General features: G+C 42.7%; 1 protein-coding gene across 1 annotated transcript in view; it reads right to left on the bottom strand.

Moving 5' to 3' along the window:
• Positions 1-18,789, bottom strand: part of LOC128702272 (uncharacterized) — a 39,629-nt gene extending 20,840 nt beyond the window's left edge. Inside the window, exons 1-3 of the mRNA XM_053796445.2 lie at positions 18,732-18,789; positions 16,906-16,987; positions 14,607-14,661 (exon numbers count right to left, since the gene is read on the bottom strand). Coding sequence (XP_053652420.1) covers positions 14,607-14,661; positions 16,906-16,986 — 136 coding nt within the window. The 5' untranslated portion in view covers position 16,987; positions 18,732-18,789. The remainder of the gene's footprint in view (positions 1-14,606; positions 14,662-16,905; positions 16,988-18,731) is intronic.
• Positions 18,790-19,080: the final 291 nt, after the last annotated feature.

The raw sequence follows: 19,080 nt of genomic DNA, 5'->3' as shown, positions 1-19,080 counted from the left end.
ACTAGTTTTACCACTTTTCTTGATCTAAAATCTGCATTTGATATTGCGAACAGAACCGTTATACTACATGAACTAGCCAAAATGAATATTGGTGGTAGCTTACTCTGCTGGATAATAGGATACCTGTCAAATAGAGTATCCTCTGTCCTTTACCAAGGCTTCAGAAGTGATTCTAAAGAAATGTCTTTAGGTACACCGCAGGGAGGAGTTCTTAGTCCCATGCTATTTAATATTCTGATTAATGCTCTCCTAAATGCTCTACCTGCCTCACCTAAACATATAGCTATAAGCTATGCTGATGATATCATGATCCATACAACAGGGCATAAGAAGATGAATACCATTCTTAATGAAGTTCAAGCAATTTGTAATCGACTAGGCCTCATAATATCTTCCTCTAAAACTAAGATATTAACATGCAAACGACATCCCCCACCCATCTATTTGCAGGGTGAAATCATTAGCTACGTTAAAACTTACAGATATCTTGGTGTAGATGTACCCTTTAACAAATCCACTATACCACAACTAAACAAGAAATGTAAAGCTAGGCTAAATGCTCTCAAAGCTGTTGCTGGCTACAATCCCAACTATGGTGCTAATGTGAGAATCATGAGAATGATGTACATAGCCTATGTTAGGTCCTTAATTGATTATGCTGCTCCCATGTTGATATTAGCTAGAGAAAGTTCTCTCCGACCCTTGGAGTTAATGCAAAATGAAGCTCTCAGGATTATTCTTGGCTGTCCCAGATCTACAAAAGTTCTTAACATGAGGAAGGAGCTTGGTATTTCTAGTATCAGTGATAGGATTGTTGAAATTAACACTGTACTCGGTATTAGAATGTTGAGAAACGAACCAGACACTGTCACAGTGAATCTTACCAAGTGTCTAGAGGTAAATACACACAGATCTAAATGAATTGTGAAAACGTGCAATTGCATTAAGTTTTATAACCTGCATGAACTGTATCACTGTAGGCAACAAGAGCATTTCACCCCTCCATGGAAGATGTGTTCATTTAATATCACATACCTACAAGTCCCTCCCAAGAAGCTCATTGCTAGTAATCCCTTCCTTAAATCTCTTGTTAGAGCAACTGCTCAAGAAGAAATTTCTCACCTAGCTGGTAGTAACAAGTTATCACAAGTTATATACACTGATGGATCTAAACAGGAGTCTTCTGGCAGGGCTGCATCTGCTCTTGTTGCCACCTCCCTAGTTAAGAACGATAATAAATTTGTTGAGTTAGGCATAAGAATTAACAACTGGGCATCTACACTGCAAACTGAATTGTTTGCAATCCTAATGGCGCTAAAGCTAACCTATGACACTGAGCTTGACTCTATCATCATTACTGATTCTATGTCATCATTGAGGGCTCTTGGCTCATATAATGACTCCAACAACATGCTCATTGGGGAAGCCAGGTATAGATACTCAAAAATTAGGGACAAAGGAATTAATGTACAACTGCTATGGATCCCATCACACATTGGATTACTCCTTCATGATAAAGTTGATATGTTAGCCAAGAAGAGTATCCAGAAGGAGAATGTAGAATATAACTTTGGTATAACTGTGTCTAGCATTAGGAATAATATTAGGAGAGAAGTAAATAATGAAAATGATTGTTATAGGAATGCAGTTAGAAGCCTGAGTAGATCTATAACCCACTTTGATAACATGAACGTAGATAAGTATGTTTATGGAGCAACTTGCAATGTGAACAGACTGACTGATGTTGTAGTGGTCAGGCTTAGGCTTGGTTACAAGTACTTCTGGCAGTTTGGGAGACACACAGATGATGATCAAACTATGGTGACCAGGCATATGGTCACTCTCTTGAACACTATGTGCTTAATTGTCCGCTTATTGAGGAATACAGAGACAGACAGTATAATAACCTATGTGACATGTCAAGATATCTTATTAATGAAAATAAGATACCAGATATACTAAGCAAATTTCCTAAATTTGCTTGTAACAGATAAGTGAACTATAGATATGTAGATATAAATCCATATGTATTCCTGTTAACCCTTTGGGGCCTAGTTCCTAGGCCTTTTGTGTATCCACATGCTCTCGCGCTACCGTCCACAGGATGGATATGGGGTGTTAGTTTAATATGTTTATTATGCACCCCATACCCATCCTGTGGGCGGTAGTCAAAAGATTACAGAGGTACATAATTGGTCCAGGGACTGGACTCCAAAGTTTTGATAGCTGAGCAAGTTACAGAGGTAATGAACTCACAATTTACAAAGGTAATGAACTCACAATTTACAAAGGTAATGAACTCACAATTTACAAAGGTAATGAACTCCAGGTAAGTCTGGTCACAATCATGACAAGTTACAAAGGTATTTACAGATTACAGAGGTACGTAATGGGTCCAGGGACTGGGCCCCCAAAGTTTTGATAGCTGAACTAGGTACAAAGGTAATGAGCTCACAAGTTACAAAGGTAATGAATTCTGTAGAATGGTTACTTACGTTTATACTTTGGCTACAATCATGAACAAATTATAGAGTAATGAGCAATTCACACTTCCACACCCGGTCACAACTGTAATGAGTTATTGGTGCAAATATTGATTGTTGAGTCACACACACACACACACACACACACACACACACACACACACACACACACACACACACACACACACACACACACACACACACACTTTAGTTTAATATCTTTATGCACCCCATACCCATCCTGTGGGCGGTAGTCAAAAGATTACAAAGGTACATAATGGGTCCAGTGACTGGACCCCAAAGTTATGATAGCTGAACTAGTTACAAAGGTAATGAACTCCAGGTAGATCTGGTCACTAATCATGGATATGGGGTGCACAATAAACTAGCAACTTCGGTGGCAAAATCTAAATCTGTAAATTGTGAGTTCATTACCTTTGTAAATTGTGAGTTCATTACCTCTGTAACTTGCTCAGCTATCAAAACTTTGGAGTTCAGTCCCCGGACCAATTATGTACCTCTGTAATCTTTTGACTACCGCCCACAGGATGGGTATGGGGTGCATAATAAACATATTAAACTAAAACTCCCTCCTAAATACATATCCACCATATGGGTAGGGACAAAAATACAATATTCAATGATAAACATGAACTCTACCTGTCGCTACACCAGGTCTTTGAACAAAGACCCCATGTATAACACAAAACAACCCTAAATTAACTTCTCAAAAAGAATATCAGCCACTAGCACAATGGGTTCATCATACAATAGTATAGGCACCATGCCACTACCCCACTCGTCCCTCCTAATGGGAAGGCATACCCACTATCTCATATGATTTACATAAAAGAAGACACAACAACGAAGCATAATCCTTCATGTTTTGTACTGAAAAACTTCAGTACATAGGTGTACTGCCACCTACTCTGACATTACAAAGGATATTCATTAAACACACCACAACCAGAACAAGCACACCGATACAATAAGAATAAGTAATGTCACTAAACGCGGCAACTAAGCCAGTCAAAGCATAACATGTCCTTCCTATGCATCAGTTAACAAACCCATGCTGTAAGGTGATAAAATTGTACCTCTACGTGATTCATCTCACAAGGGGCCATCTCGTCCCCATATACATCTATTTATTCCCATACACATATACACACATACGCATATATATACATACGTAGATATATATACACATGCACTCATGCATTCTCATACATATACATATGTATATACACATACACACTTAACAATTGCATATATCACAGTACCTGTGAAAAAGCCATCGCACTCACATACAAGTTTCTCATATTGTCATAAAAAGCACACACAGGTTACATGAGTTGAATTCACGAGTATACAATGAAGAACAATCTTACATGCCGCTTCCCCATAATTAAAGAAGCACAATATATACTTACGCTACAACACACATAGAAAACCTCATACCTCGTACCCAATACTCTCACAACCTACACACCATAAAACGCCATTTCTCTTTGTTAACATATAATAGGTGCTCCAGTCATACTCACACACACTAGCCCCCCCCCCCCGGGAGACCAGCCCGCCGGATCCCCTGACCCCGTCCCCCTTACATCCCCAAGAGGACCCCCACCGTTAAACCACGATAGCTTACAGGGAAATCCCGCTCCCACCATATCCTGTAAAGAACCCGATTTCGACACAACGTACGATAAAAGGTCGCCGCCAATCCTCTTTTACCTGACCCCTCATTACCCACGATACAAACACAAAATCCACAATAAGGTAACCAAGTGCCCGCTGCACAGGGATACCCACCCCTCCCACATCCAAACTTAAAGCCCGCAGAACCGAAATCCCCCCCTCCCACCCATCGTACTACCCTCCCCATCCACTCCCTTACTTCTCCCAATCTTTCACAGAAATAGACTGCATGAAAGGCTGTATCCTCACCCCCACAAACCCCACAGACGCCCTCCTCTCGAAACCTCCGGTCTCTAAGAATGCACCTGATGGCAGGATACCATGGAGGAACCGGAACATCACCTCCCGCTCCCACGGCCGGATGCATAGCCTACACAACCTACCCCAAATATCCCCCATGCATACACTGAATACGCTCCTTCCACTGTCGCCACCTCCCTTTCCCCCACCACTTTCTCTAAAACCCCCACCCTCATGTTTCGTATCCCTAACATACAAAAGCACCTATAACATGTCCTCACACACACGCAAATCCTTCCCTCCCCACCATCTTCTGACATCCTCATACAAAAGGTGCAATCCACCACCTATACACCCCCCTCAGAGGAACCCCCTCTTTACATATGCACTCATGATCCTACTCTTTAAATTAATTAACCTCAGCCCGCCTCTGTGCACTGGGAGAGTAACAACCCCCCTCTGCAACCAATCACATCCCGACCCCCAAGTAAACCTAAAGACTCTCAATAATACTCCAATATCTGACTGCAACAACGGGTACATAGCTACCACATGCCAAATTTTACTATATAGTAAGACATTTACTACAATAACCCGCTGATGAAGCCTTAAATGACCCGGCTGCAACCCATCCAACCGTCTAGTCACCCGTTCCATGACACTCCCTGAATTAACCATCCTAGTTTGCTGTGCATCCTGCATATACTCAATCCCACAAATCTTAACCCAATCCACAACACCCCACCTCCCACTACCTTCTCCCACCTTCCCCTCCCAATCCCCCAACCCCATAAACTTAGACTTCTCTACATTCACCCTCATACCAGTAGCCTCTCCAAACAGGTCCACAATCTCCCCACCCCTCCTAGACCTTCCCCCTCCTGCACAAGAATCCACAAGAATCGTGGTGTCATCTACATAACCGACAATTCCCGGCACACCTCGTCCTACTCACCCGTCACTCCACCCTCACACATACCTCCACTGCTCTATAAAACAGATCCTGCAAACACGCAAAAAGTAATTGGGATAAAGGACATCCCTGCCGCAGACCTCTACCCATGGGGATCCGATCCCCCACCATCCCATTCACCTGCACGTGAACACCCGCTCCATGATACAACATTTGCATCCACCTCACAATCTCGTCCCCAAACCCTTGCCTCCTCATTATCCACTGTAATGCCTCTCTCTCGACACTATCATATGCTGCCCGCCAATCCAAGGCCAACACCCCCCCCCCTCCATTCCTTGCACACTCTCCACAAACCCCCAAATCACCCCGTGCCCCTCATACATGGTCCTTCCCAGCACCCCATATTGGCCTGCTGCCACCACCCTATTGATCGCACACTTCAACCTATTCCCCAATATTTTAGCAAATAACTTATAATCCGCACACAGTAAAGAAATAACCTGGTGGCCCGGTGGCCTGGTGGCTAAAGCTCCCGCTTCACACACGGAGGGCCCGGGTTCGATTCCCGGCGGGTGGAAACATTTCGACAAGTTTCCTTACACCTGTTGTCCTGTTCACCTAGCAGCAAATAGGTACCTGGGTGTTAGTCGACTGGTGTGGATCGCATCCTGGGGGACAAGATTAAGGACCCCAATGGAAATAAGTTAGACAGTCCTCGATGACGCACTGACTTTCTTGGGTTATCCTGGGTGGCTAACCCTCCGGGGTTAAAAATCCGAACGAAATCTTATCTTATCTTATAGTCCTTCACCGTGTGCAGACTGGCCACCTTCAGGACCAAGACTACCACCGCCGTTGCCTGCAAAACCCCCAGCTCACCCCTTTTTTTCATCTCGTTCAGCAACTTCACCAAGAACTCCTTAAGTATGTCCCAATTCTGTGAGTAAAACTCGCATGGCAGACCATCGAGGCTCCACATCATTCCTTCTCACCACACAATTCCAGTCACCCCCCACAACCGCCATGGGGGAAGCGACTGGAGGTGGTACACTAACACATCCCTCACAAAGGCATTCTTGACATGTCCATCCCCCTCTGCAGACCCATAGACACACACTAGCGCCACCCTCTCCCCCATCCACTCGCACAACCCGCCCCCCCTCCCCTACCTCACTACGATACACAACAAACAGGCTGGTCTCTCGCAGAAGGATGGCGACTCCCCTTTCAATCGAGTTGAATGCACAACAAAAACCTGAAATCCATCCAGTACTAACTCACACTCGGCTTTATAATTGTGCTCTTGCACAAAAGCCACATCCACCCCATACCTACGAAGAAAACCCAAAAACCACATACACTTCACTCTGTCTCACAACCCATTTACATTTACTGAGACACACTTCAAGCCAGCTGGTACGTACCTTGTGCCCTTTCGGCACTGATCCGCCTCTAGACGCCTGCCAGTGTCTACCACCATGCACACGACCAGACACTGGAGATCCTCCAGTATCTGCCACTGGGCCCCTTGGCCCCTTAGGGCTGCCCTGTGCCACCTCCGCCCACACCTTCTTGCCAGGACTCTGTGCCGGGGTGAGGACATCATCAGAGTCTGACAGTGCCACCGCCTATTTGCATGACCCTCCCTCTGCCTCCATAGCCACCTCCAGAAGGCCTTCGTTATGCACCACCGCCTCTACAGTGATTACATCCATCCCAGCAGCCTGCTTCTCAACCAGCTCCTCCACATCCTGGGACCGTACGCAAGACACATTCCCAAGGGGTATTTCAAGCCCCTCCTCTTCCACACCAGGTGTGTCCAACAATCCCTTCAGCACAGTCGCTAATGTGTCTTCCACTCTCTTCCATGGCCATCCTGCCCTCCTCACCCAGCATAACCAGGCCAACGGAGGAAGGTTCCCCAGGTAGAGTCACACAAGACTCCTCAAGCAACTCCTCTCGCTCCACCTCTTCACTCCACAATGATGTTTTCAAAAGACGTGCAACCGACTCAGGCACAACAGTCACCTCCTGGACGGGCACTTCCATTGGTTGTCGCCTTACGTCCTTCTTCCACTGTTGGCGACCACATTGTGCTGCAAAGTGGTCGTACTCTCCACAAAGACGACAATTGCAGCGTTGCCCAGCATACGAAAATCAGTCATTACTACATACGACGGTATGGGATGTTTCAAAGTCATCTTCAGCGAGAAGGTACCCTCAAGGAGGCCAGTATATGCGCCCTCCGTCCACTTTCCAATGGTCGCCACATGTACAGTTCCAAACCTGCTGAAAACGTTCCATAAATCAGTCTCATCAGCTTCAAAAGGCACGTTTTGCACCTTAACCCAAGTGAAGCAACGTGACACGTCGATGAGCCTCACTGTGACCGCCGGGTTGGCAACCACACAACTATCTTGATATTTGTTGACCAACCGCTCATAGACACTTGTTGTTTGGAGCTTAACAAAGACCCCATAGGCCCCATTAAGCACCACTTCATAAAGTTCTTCATCAGTGACACCATAAGTCTCCCTGATGATGGCTGGCAGGATAACAGAAGCTGTTTGGGCTGTCACAGCCCCACACACCAGCTCTATACAGTGTTGATCCGACTCCGTGCCTGTTGCGCCATATTGAGAAAATCTCAGCTTGCTTCAACAGCCAGCAGAGGGCAGTGTAACCCACGTCCGCTCACTACAGAGGTCGAGCGACAAATTGGAGGTACATAATGGGTCCAGGGACTGGGCCGCAAAGTTCTGATTGCTGAACAAGTTACAGTGGTAATAAACTATTTACATATTTATATCTGGTCACAATCGTAATAAGTTATTTTTGCAGACATTAATGAGGTCAAACACACACAAACAAAGAAGTATGCGAAGAGCTTAGTGGCTTAGCGCTTCTTTTTGATTATAATAATAATAATAATGCGAAGAGCTTAACACGAGATTCAAGGAAGTGTTTTCAGTGGAGACAGAAAGGGCTTCAGCAAACTGGAATGAAAGGGTACACCAACAAGAGCTGGACACACTACATATAACAGAGGAGGTGAAGAGGCTACTAAGTGAGCTGGTTACCTCAAAGGCGGTGGGACTGGACATCTCTCTGTGGGTCCTGAGACAGGGAGCAGAGGCACTGTGTGTGCCACTAACAATAATCTTCAGCAATGGAAATAAGTCAGTCTGACTTTTTTGGGTTATCCTAGGTACTTTACACATATGCTGCTATGTATGACAATCTATGTAACTATTTGTGTATACCTGAATAAACTTACTAGCACATCTATCGAAACAGGGCAACCACCCACGGTGTGGAAGACAGCAAATGAAGTCCCAATCTTTAAGAGAGGAGACAGGCAGGTGGCATTAAATTACAGACTAGTGTCACTGACATGCACAGTATGCAGAGTCACGGAAAAGCTTATCAGGAAAAGATTGGTGGAGCACCTAAAAAGGAGTATGATTATACACGATAACCATCAGTTTCAGGGAGGGAAAATCCTGCATCACAAACCTACTGGAGTTTTACGACAGGGTGACAGAAGTAAGGCAGGAGTTGGTAGACTGCATTTTCTTGGACTGCAAAAAGGCTCTTGACACAGTTCTGCACAAGATATTAGTGCAAAAGCTAGAGGAGCAGTCAGGAATAACAGGAAAGGCATTGAAAAGAAGGAAACAACGAGCGATGGTACATGAGTTGTCAGAGTGGGCGCCTGTGACAAGCACAGTTCCCCAAGGGTCAATCATAGGGCTGGTGCTGTTTCTGGTAAGAGCTGTATAGCCCTTGTGGCTTAGCGCTTCTTTTTGATTATAATAATAATGTTTCTGGTAAATATGAATGACATGACGGAAGGAGTAGATTCAGAGGTGTTCCTGCTTGGAGACTATGTGAAGCTAATGCGAAGAATTCAAGTGGATGAGGATCAGGTGGGACTACAAAGGGATCTGGACAGGCTGCAAACCTGGTTCAACAACTGGCTCCTGGAGTTTAACCTCACCGAATGCAAAGTTATGAAGACTGGGGAAGGTGAAAGAAAACCGCCAACAGAGTACAGGCTAGGAGGCGGAAGACTGCAAACCTCACTCAAGGAAAAGAATCTTGGGGTGAGGATAATACTGAGCACATCTCCTGAGGTACACATTAATCAAATAACTGCTGCAGCATATGGGTACCTGGCAAACCTAAGAATAGCATTTTGACTCCTGAGAAAGGAATCATTCAAGACTGTCATGTCAAGCCAGTATCTGGAGTATGCAGCACCAGTGTGGAACCCACACCTGGTCAAGCACGTCAAGAAATTAGAGAAATTGCAAAGGTTTGCACCAAGACTAGTCCCGGAGCTAAGGGGTGAATGTCATTTCTCCATTGGTTGACCTACAGGTAGTGGTTACTGTTGAATCTTCTACTATCATTGTGAGAGAATTTTTCTCCCAAGCCAGAGAATTTTTCTCTGGCTTGGTCTTGCGGGTCGTCCAGGTTGATAGCTACTTCTTCATCGTCTTCGTCAGTGAAGGAGTTTGTTAAATATTGTGTAGGCGTGGGCTTGGCTCCCAGGAGCTGGCGAATCTTACTCCAGAACCGTTCGGGTCCGTATTTGTATTGGTTAGCCTGGAAAACAAGATACTTCCATAATTCGTTTTTGTGCTGGGTAATTAATTCCCGCCTCATCTCCTGCAGTAAAGCCAGCATGGGCTGTCCCGTCTGGTGGTACCTACTACACTCTGCTTGGTAATTTTTCATGCTATCCTTAATGTACCTAGTTGCTTTGTACTGCTGGTATATTTTTGATGGTACTAGATCGCAGCAAGCACGGGTGGAATCTGAGGTTCTTTCGTGGAAGGAGCTGATTGCCTCGTCTATTCCAGGAGAGGCCTGGTTCTCAAGCAAAACAGTATGGTCATTGTCTAGGTAGTCCCTGAAAGGGGTCAAAGCCTAGTTTTTTAAGGTTGGGTTTTGATGGAGTGGGCATCCGGTATGGCGAAGTCTGGAGCTTTATTATGACAGGAATTTGGTCCGATCCGACATTTCCGCCAGGAAAAACTCTGCAGTGGTACAGGTTGCAGTCTCTGTTAGTATAATACTAATAATATATCTTTATTAATTACAAGTACATGTACAAAGTATACAGGCCCCCAGCTGGCATCAATGATATACTACTATATAGAAAGCCGCTTGTTATGCAGAGCATTTCGGGCAAATTAGGTCAATCTTTTCTCCAGGATGAGACCCACACCAGCCGACTAACAAACACCCAGGTACCAATTTTACTGATGGGTGAACATAGACAACCAATGTAAGGAAACACGTCCAATGTTTCCACCCCTTCGTCGGGAATCGAACCCGGAACCCCGAATGAAGCGAAAGCTTTTGCCACCAGGCCACGGGGTACCCGACTACGTCGGGTGTCGCCGGGTGAAGGCCCACATATGACATGAAGAATGGGCCTTGAAACAGTTACTTTCCCTAGTGACGGCGTCACCGTAGTTGAAGAGAGAGGAATGATGGGCATGAAAATTCCTTGCTAGGACTGTTGGAACATTTCTACAGAGTATCCAGTTTAAAGAAGCGGATGGGCTCTATGTACGGGTGCCTAGGGAAAAAATATCCAGTTCCCACTACTAGCTGCCCATATGGGGTCGTCAGTTTTATTGCTAAGATGCTGTTTTCATTAACATGGATGTTACAGAATGCATATCCTTGTTTCACTAGAACAGCAACCCCCGCTGTGGGGTAATCTAGATTTCTCGAGCGTTGAGTAACCAACCACGCCGCTTATGTTGGTCTGGTCTGGCACCTGTTTCTTTCGAAAGGATTTTCTGGTTGTGATTGCAGAGTTCAATTTCTAGGAGGTAGCGGTTGATGAAGAAGCGTCCTGTGGAAAATTTAATTTTCCTATAATCAGTAATGTGTATGTGAAGTGTTAATATAATATATGTAACTATGAAGTATTAATGGTAGTCACAAACTACCAAACTACTTAAGGAAGCGAGTGAGTGCTTCCAACTGAGGGAAAGGGGGTGTAGATGGCGGCAGTGAGTATGGGTGAGACGGTTGTAGAAGGCTGACTGCTGGTCTCGGCTCTGTTTTGACCCAAGGGAAGAGGTCAAAAAATGGAAAATTGAATGGAATAATGTCCGGGTGGCCGTCCTGAGAGCTAATGTTGGCTCTCTCAATGAATCTGGAAATCGGCCGAATCTTCAAATGAAATTCGGAGTAATATAAGCAGTGTTGTCAGAAATTTATAAAGTTTACAGCATATGTAATGTACGCCTCCCAGAGTATTAATTCTCGCTACAGGTATGTTAATTTGTACTGGCCAATATAAATTGTCCACCCGAAGGGAGGCGTTAGGATATGACGCCAAAATCTTAATTTGGCGAGTTATATGTTAATCTCCTTTATATTATTTTAATGTTTGTATTTATATCAAATTACTCAAGTAGTCATTACTGAATATCTACATTCCACGCATATGTCAGTGTTACTTGCATAATTTTTTAAATAATTTTTAGAACTATGTTCCAATAATAATATAATGTAATAATATAATGTTAATGTTAAGAATTAATCGAAGTCTGCTCGAAATGCCTACCCCTCAAGGAAGGTTCCTTGATGTTGGTGAGGGGCTCTTGATTTAGGGAATTGGATCTGTGCTCCAGTTCCCCGAATTAAGCCTGAATGCCTTCCACATCCCCCCTAGGTGCTGTATAATCCTCAGGGTTTAGCGCTTCCCCCTTGATTATTATAATAATAATCGAAATGCCTAGCCATGCTAGGTGTCCTAGTGGCCCCCTCTGTAATTAGTATTTTATAACATGTAAACCACACAATACCCAAAACCTGTAAACCCCACATTGTAACCCTTATAGAGAATAAACTTTAATTGAATTTAATTTAATTAAGGTCCAGACGTGTGAGGCGTGATGACCTGAGAAGGTGGGCACGAAGGAGGGACATTATTGTGACCTGGTGACCTTAAAGTCCCACTTGACTCTGAGGTGCATCACTATCAGTAAGTGTAAACTGTTTGATGTACCAAAGTTTCTTCACAATTATGGGGGTGAAATCATTTGGGACATTGCCTGTAAAATTTACCCGCACTTTTTCTCACATGTCCGATGTTAAGTTGTAAAATTGTAATCCCCATTATTTCGCATGTTTTACCTTGTTGATGCGTGCAGGCAGTTCGTGTCTGAGATAACCAAGGTGTGTGTATGTTCTCCCAGTTTGACTCGTCAGAGGAGGGGGGGAGGAGGCTATAGTCCCGAGTAGTTTTTTGAGTCCAAGATGCTTGGTCCTCTCCAATGCTGCTGGTGTTGGTGACACGTCAGATGCCTCAATTACATATTTTACACACTAGCCCCTCGATTTTCTTGATGCATTCCCTAACACACTCGCCCTTTCTCCCATCATTCGCTGGCCAGGTGACGGGATGCTGTTTAACTCGTGCCCGAAACATTCGATTAAAAATCACAAGTCCGGACAAACATGATTTCCTTACCCCCCCCCCTCTCTAATATGCCGACTGTTGGGAGTCACACAGGGAAAATTGTGGTAGAATTATCCTACCCTTCAGGAATGTCATTCTGTGTAGGTCAGTTGTGCCGCCTGAGCGGCTAATTTATTGTGCATCCTATGAACGGAAACGGAAAAAAAAATTAGGTCACAATAGGTCATTATCAGATTCCACTGAGCACAGTTACATCACAAAAAATATACTAGTCAATTTATATATATAGTATTACAATTTCTTCGTATAGATAATGAATATATTACGTAATAATTTAAAAAAACATTGAAGTGCCTTATTACCACTAAAACATGTCATTATTGGGTTGCAGTCCCTTCAAAAACTATTCATTTATTCATCACAAAATGCCGAGTGAAGATTTCAGATACCTTATTAACAGTGAAGTGTTTTGCCACATGTTGTAGGGCTTGCATGGAGATGTATATAAGTTTGATGCTTGATATGGTATTCCAGTGGATGTCTCTGTTTATCTAAATTCTACACACTGCCTAGTCTTACTGTAGCTATAGAATCTTGCAAACTACTACCCTGTTTCTTTCTCCACAAATGTTTAACTTGACATATTTCATTATAAAGGACAGTTAATCTTCATGTTTTTATTTGTATGGTTCCATTTTCTTCACACTAATTTGCTAGTTCTTTACTGGCATTTTTTTTTATTTAAGAAATCAAAATTATATATATTCGACATACTTTTTTTTTTCTTATTCGCCGGTATTCTTCCGGCCCGGGTCTTTTCCAAGTAGTGGTGACCCGGCCTTGGCTCCCTATCTGGGGAGTATCTCGAGACCTAAGTCTCCCATACATACTCTTTATTTAATCCCTGCTTAGCTTCTCGAGTTCTATGTGAAAGGGAATCGACAAAAGCTTGAATGTAATCCATTTTTTTAAATTTGTTCATATATATCTGCGTCTTGCTTCATACATAAGCATGCTACACTCAGGTCCCAGATTATTTAGATCAAGTAATGAGGAGAGACGCTTATTGAACTGTGCGACGTCGTAGTTTCCACAAGGTGGAAAACAGAGTACAGCCAAGAAATCCAGTTAGTAAGCTTGAAGCCTAGTTATTAATTCTAATACACCTCTATATATGGAGTATACTTCGAGAGGGTTTCGGGGGTCAACGCCCCTCCGGTCCGGTCTGTGACCAGGCCTCATGGTGGATCACAGCCTGGTTAACCAGGCTGTTACTGTTGGCGGCAAGCATCATAGTACCATCAAGCTGGCTTACGGTAACAGCACTTCACGCCCTCAGACTGTCAGTGTCACAGGAATCATCAGCGTAGAGAGTCAGTGATAATTTTAGTCTACAGGTCGCGTATGTTTCAGAACTGAAATTAGATAGTACGTAGTCGAAGACGAGAATTGTCCATAATTAATTTCTTAGGCGGTTAGGTAACTATTATCTATAGGGGTGGTAGAAAATACTGTTTATTTCGTAACATAATACTGTTAATGTAGTCCAAACATTTTAATGTGATTGGCTATTATGTGAATCCATCTTGTCACTAGTCCATTGAATTATATTATGTTCTAGTAATTATCTAGACAATATTGTTAGGATAAGTTTCATTACTATCATGACACTAATTTCACTTATTCTATCGCCAAGAACAAGTATATCTAATTCTTTCATCACGTTAAATATTTTGGTGGTTTAAGAAAATATTTCAGTCCTACTAATAAAATCTCAAGTTCTTAATTAAAAAAGTGTATGTACAGTACTGACCATTGACCCTCTTGATGTAGTAGACAGCACATAACAAGCTGACAACATCCAGCAACTGAAAGAGTAAGTAAAATTTATTAGAGAAAAAAACCCGACATATTTCACTTAAATTGATTTTGTACAATTGATTTTGTACCAAAAGGACCTTGGGAAACTTAGCTAACCTTATAACAAGGGCAATTTAATTTAGCCTAATCCAACTAAATATATTTTATATAGGCTTACAATAATTTAATAATGAACACAATGAAATATTTTTTTCGTTAGGTTCAGAATGATTTTTTGCAAAATTATTGCATACACAGTGCGCTACCAATCGAGCTCAGTGTACATCAATAACTTCTCACAAATACGACCACCTAATAGAAAAAGAAATGAATGATTATCTTATTAAAACTGCTAAATTGTTACTACATTTTTTTGGACAGAGCCCTTCAGTATCATCAAGATACCGTCTGGAACGATAACGTTCCAGACCGTGGAGCTCAACTCTTCTCCAGACTGAGGGACTGAGCACCTCAACTCTTCTCCTGGGACTTATTACATCATCATTATTTCATTTATATTGTTCCCTTTGTATTTGACTGAAGAAACCTACTGTGCAGGCGAAACGTTTCATCAATAAAATACCCAACTGTTGCACATGTCTTAGTCTTCAATTTGTCGTATTCTATACAATTTTCAACAGTTCGTGGCTCGTTTTGTTTTCTTCCATGCCGGGGATCGCTCCCCGGCATGGATGAAACACTATACATATTTCCTTATACATGCTGCCCCTGTTTATCTAGCAGTAAATAGGTACCTGGGTGTTAGTAAATTGTTGGTGGCATCCTGGGTAAGAATACATGACCCCAGTTAAAATGACTGATTCACTAATGACGCATGAACTTTATTGGGACATCCTGAGTTGCTAACCCTCCGGGTTAAAAAAAAAAAATCTAAAGTCCTTCCAGAATGGAACAAAACATCTTCAGTCAATTACGCGAAGCCTACATTCTTATAGCTTAATTCAAAGGCAGAGTAAAACATTTTGGTCTAGATTTTTGTAAATTAAACCCTAATATAAAGTATTGAAGAAAATGAATTTTTGGAAATTTTATTGAGGCAGGAGAAACAAAAAAAAAAATGGAATCATGGAGTTGAGTATAATAATTTTTTTTTTTTTTTTTTTTATGCAGCGCTGTATAGCCCTTGTGGCTTAGCGCTTCTTTTTGATTATAATAATAAATTTTTATGATATTCTCGGGGAAATACTGAACTTAAAGGTGGCTTACAGTAGCTACAGAATGGGAGGCAATCAGGTCTGATCCAAGGAAAGAAAAGCTGTAATTCCTCAGATCAAGATCCCTTCACCAACATCAAGACACTTCCCCTTAGTGGGTTTGAACTCTTGAAACAATGGTTAGACCCTTGAAAAGGAAATGGAGCTACGTTTCGTTTCCTTGGATTAAACCTGACTCCCATTTCTCCTACGGGTTTAATGCTTCCAAATATAAATTCTTGAAATACGACTCTAAAATGAAATTAATTTAGCACACTGATAAAGCCATGTTAAACTGTATTAGAAACTTCTACGAAAATAGGCTTGATGTACTGAACTTTCCTCTCGAGAAACAGTGAGGCTGTAAACCATACCACGGGCAGGGTTAGAACCCGCGATCAGTCATAAAACTCCAGACAGATGCGTTAGCCATTGGGCCAGCTAGCCACAATGATTTATCCGTGGTATGGTTTGCAATCTTGTCATTACGATTTCGTGAGTCGTGTAGTAGTGGGGATATTAAATTGTAAATGGAAAACAGGAAAAGGAGTATAAATAACGTACGGGAAGTATCTAACGAAGACAGGACTAGCAGTAATGGATAAAAGTTGGAGAAAATTAGATTTAGAAAGGATGTAGGAAAGTACTAGTTTGGCAACAGTTGTAGTTAAGTGGAATAAACTCCCCAAGAAGCGTCATTAGGACGGGAATTTTGGGTAATTTTATAGACTGGACGGATATATGAATGGTGTGAGTTAGACCCGCTTAAGATGGTCTACTGCCAGTGTTCCTTTATTCTTCCGTTCTTAAAGTATCCTTAATATTTGGGCCTAGGAGGACTGATTTCTTCGGAGTGTAGGAATTAGGCCTTAAACCTATAAACCAATTTACAATTAATGCTTCTGGCTGTTGATAGTTTCTCTGACGCCTTGCAGCATATAGGCTACAGTGCCAAATTTAAATAGCATCATGAAAAAAATGAAAACTGAATTGGTACTTACAGGATAAATCTTAAAGGACAAGGAAATTAGTACTTACCAGGTAAGTCTTAACACTAAGAAAGTAGTAAGCAAACCGGTATCTGGAGCCAGCGCTCTGCACAACCCTTTTCCCAGCCATTCTGCAGGTGAAACCCCAAAAACATAAATAATACCAGTTAAATAATGGTACTAACCAAAACAGTACAAAATAATAATGGTACTAACCTGGTTTTGGACCGGGCCAAGGGGACGTTGACCCTGGGAACACCTCCAGGTATAACCATGACAGTAATGTATAATTTAGCACCGGCATATATAGGCTTTCCTCTGGCTTACGTATATGTACCCAAGATGACTGTTCTATACTGTGGGAGACAACTAGTGTGGCCTACCATAAATACAATGCTAGTGCAGTATTCATCAAACCGACCTGGAGATGCTTTGTATGGTGGTCCAGTCTCAGACCTGGGCTAGTCAGTGTTAGAGATATTAGTTTAATATCTGTATAATGTGCCCCATATCCATGCTGTGGCATGGTATGGTGCAGCATGGTATGGTGTAGGATAGTATGGTGTAGCATGGTATGATGTAGCATGGTATGGTTTACCTGGAGAGGGTTTCGGGGGTCAACGCCCTCGCATCTCGGTCTGAGACCAGGCCTCATGGTGGATCAGGGGTCTGATCAACCAGGCTGTTACTGCTGGCCGCACGCAAACTGACGTACGAACCACAGCTTGGTTGGTCAGGTACTAAGTGCCTGTCCAGTGCCTTCTTGAAGACAGCCAGGGGTCTATTGGTAATCCTCCTTATGTATGCTGGGAGGCAGTTGAGCAGTCTTGGGCCCCGGTCACTTATTGTGTTCTCTCTCAATGTACTCGTGGTGCCCCTGCTTCATCGGGGGAATGTTACATCTCTTGCAGTCTTTGGCTTTCATAGGGAGTGATTTTCGTGTGCAGGTTTGGTACCACTCCCTCCAGGACTTTACAAGTGTATATTATATCTCTCGCCTGCATTCCAGGGAATACAAATCAAGAGCCTTAACCATTCCCATTAATTTAGGTGCCTTATCGTACTTGTGTGTGCCGTGAAAGTTCTTTGTATGCTTTCCAGGTCTGCAATGTCGCCAGCCTTGAAGGGGGCCGTTAGTGTACAGCTATATATATTCCAGCCTAGAGAGAACAAGCGATTTGAAGAGGATCATCATGGGCTTGGCGTCCCTAGTTTTGAAGGTTCTCATTATCCATCTTATTTTCCTAGCAGATGAGGTAGATACATTGTTGTGGTCTTTGAAGGCGAGATCCTCTGACATTATCACTCCCAGGTCCTTCACATTTCTTTTTCGCTCTATTGTATGGTTAGAATTTGTCGTATACGCTGATAGTTTTAATTTTTTTAAGTTTTCCATATCTGAGTAGTTGAAATTTCTTCTCGTTGAACGTCATATTGTTTTGAGTGGCCCATTTGAAGATTTAGTTGATGTCCGCTTGGAGTCTTCGATGGATGTCACGGCCATGGTATGGTGCAGCATGGTATGGTGTAGCATGGTATGGTGCAGCATGGTATGGTGCAGCATGGTATGGTGCAGCAAGGTATGATGCATCATAGTATGGTGCAGCATGGTATGGTGCAGCATGTTATGGTGCAGCAAGGTATGATGCATCATAGTATGGTGCAGCATGGTATGGTGCACCATAGTATGGTGCAGCATGGTATGGTGCAGCATGTTATGGTGCAGCATGGTATGGTGGTGCTGAGAGGAAAGGTTGATGCAGTAACAACTGAACCTACGATAAAAATTAATATATCACCATGGTTTCTAGTCGCACAATCAAGCCAAAAATATTAAGACTACACAGTAAATACAAATAAAAGTGATAAACTTACTGTTGAGTAATACAAGGAGAGTAACACAGTGTTGTGAGAGCTACAACATGCCTCCCTGAAGTACAAGACAACACTGACGATATTCTCAACATACTTCTTATATATTTAAAACTGGCTTTTCTTAATATTCTATGCCTAGTTATCCCTCTTTTATTGAATTTAATTATAGTTATATGTTGAGGGAATGATGAGCATCTTAGAGTTTGAATTATGTGTTTTTAATAAATTATTTGTGTATGCTAGGATGTCTGGATTATTTTAACCAGGGGAAGCGCTAAACCAGTGGGGGTCAAAACGCCTGGAGACTGGGAGGCCTTCAGGTTTGACTCAAGAAAGGTGAGGATATATC

The sequence above is a fragment of the Cherax quadricarinatus genome, chromosome 83 (genome assembly GCF_038502225.1).
Source record: "Cherax quadricarinatus isolate ZL_2023a chromosome 83, ASM3850222v1, whole genome shotgun sequence".
NCBI lineage: Eukaryota > Metazoa > Arthropoda > Malacostraca > Decapoda > Parastacidae > Cherax > Cherax quadricarinatus.
Note: the sequence above shows the minus strand (reverse complement) of the source record. Positions and strands in the feature narration are given on the sequence as shown.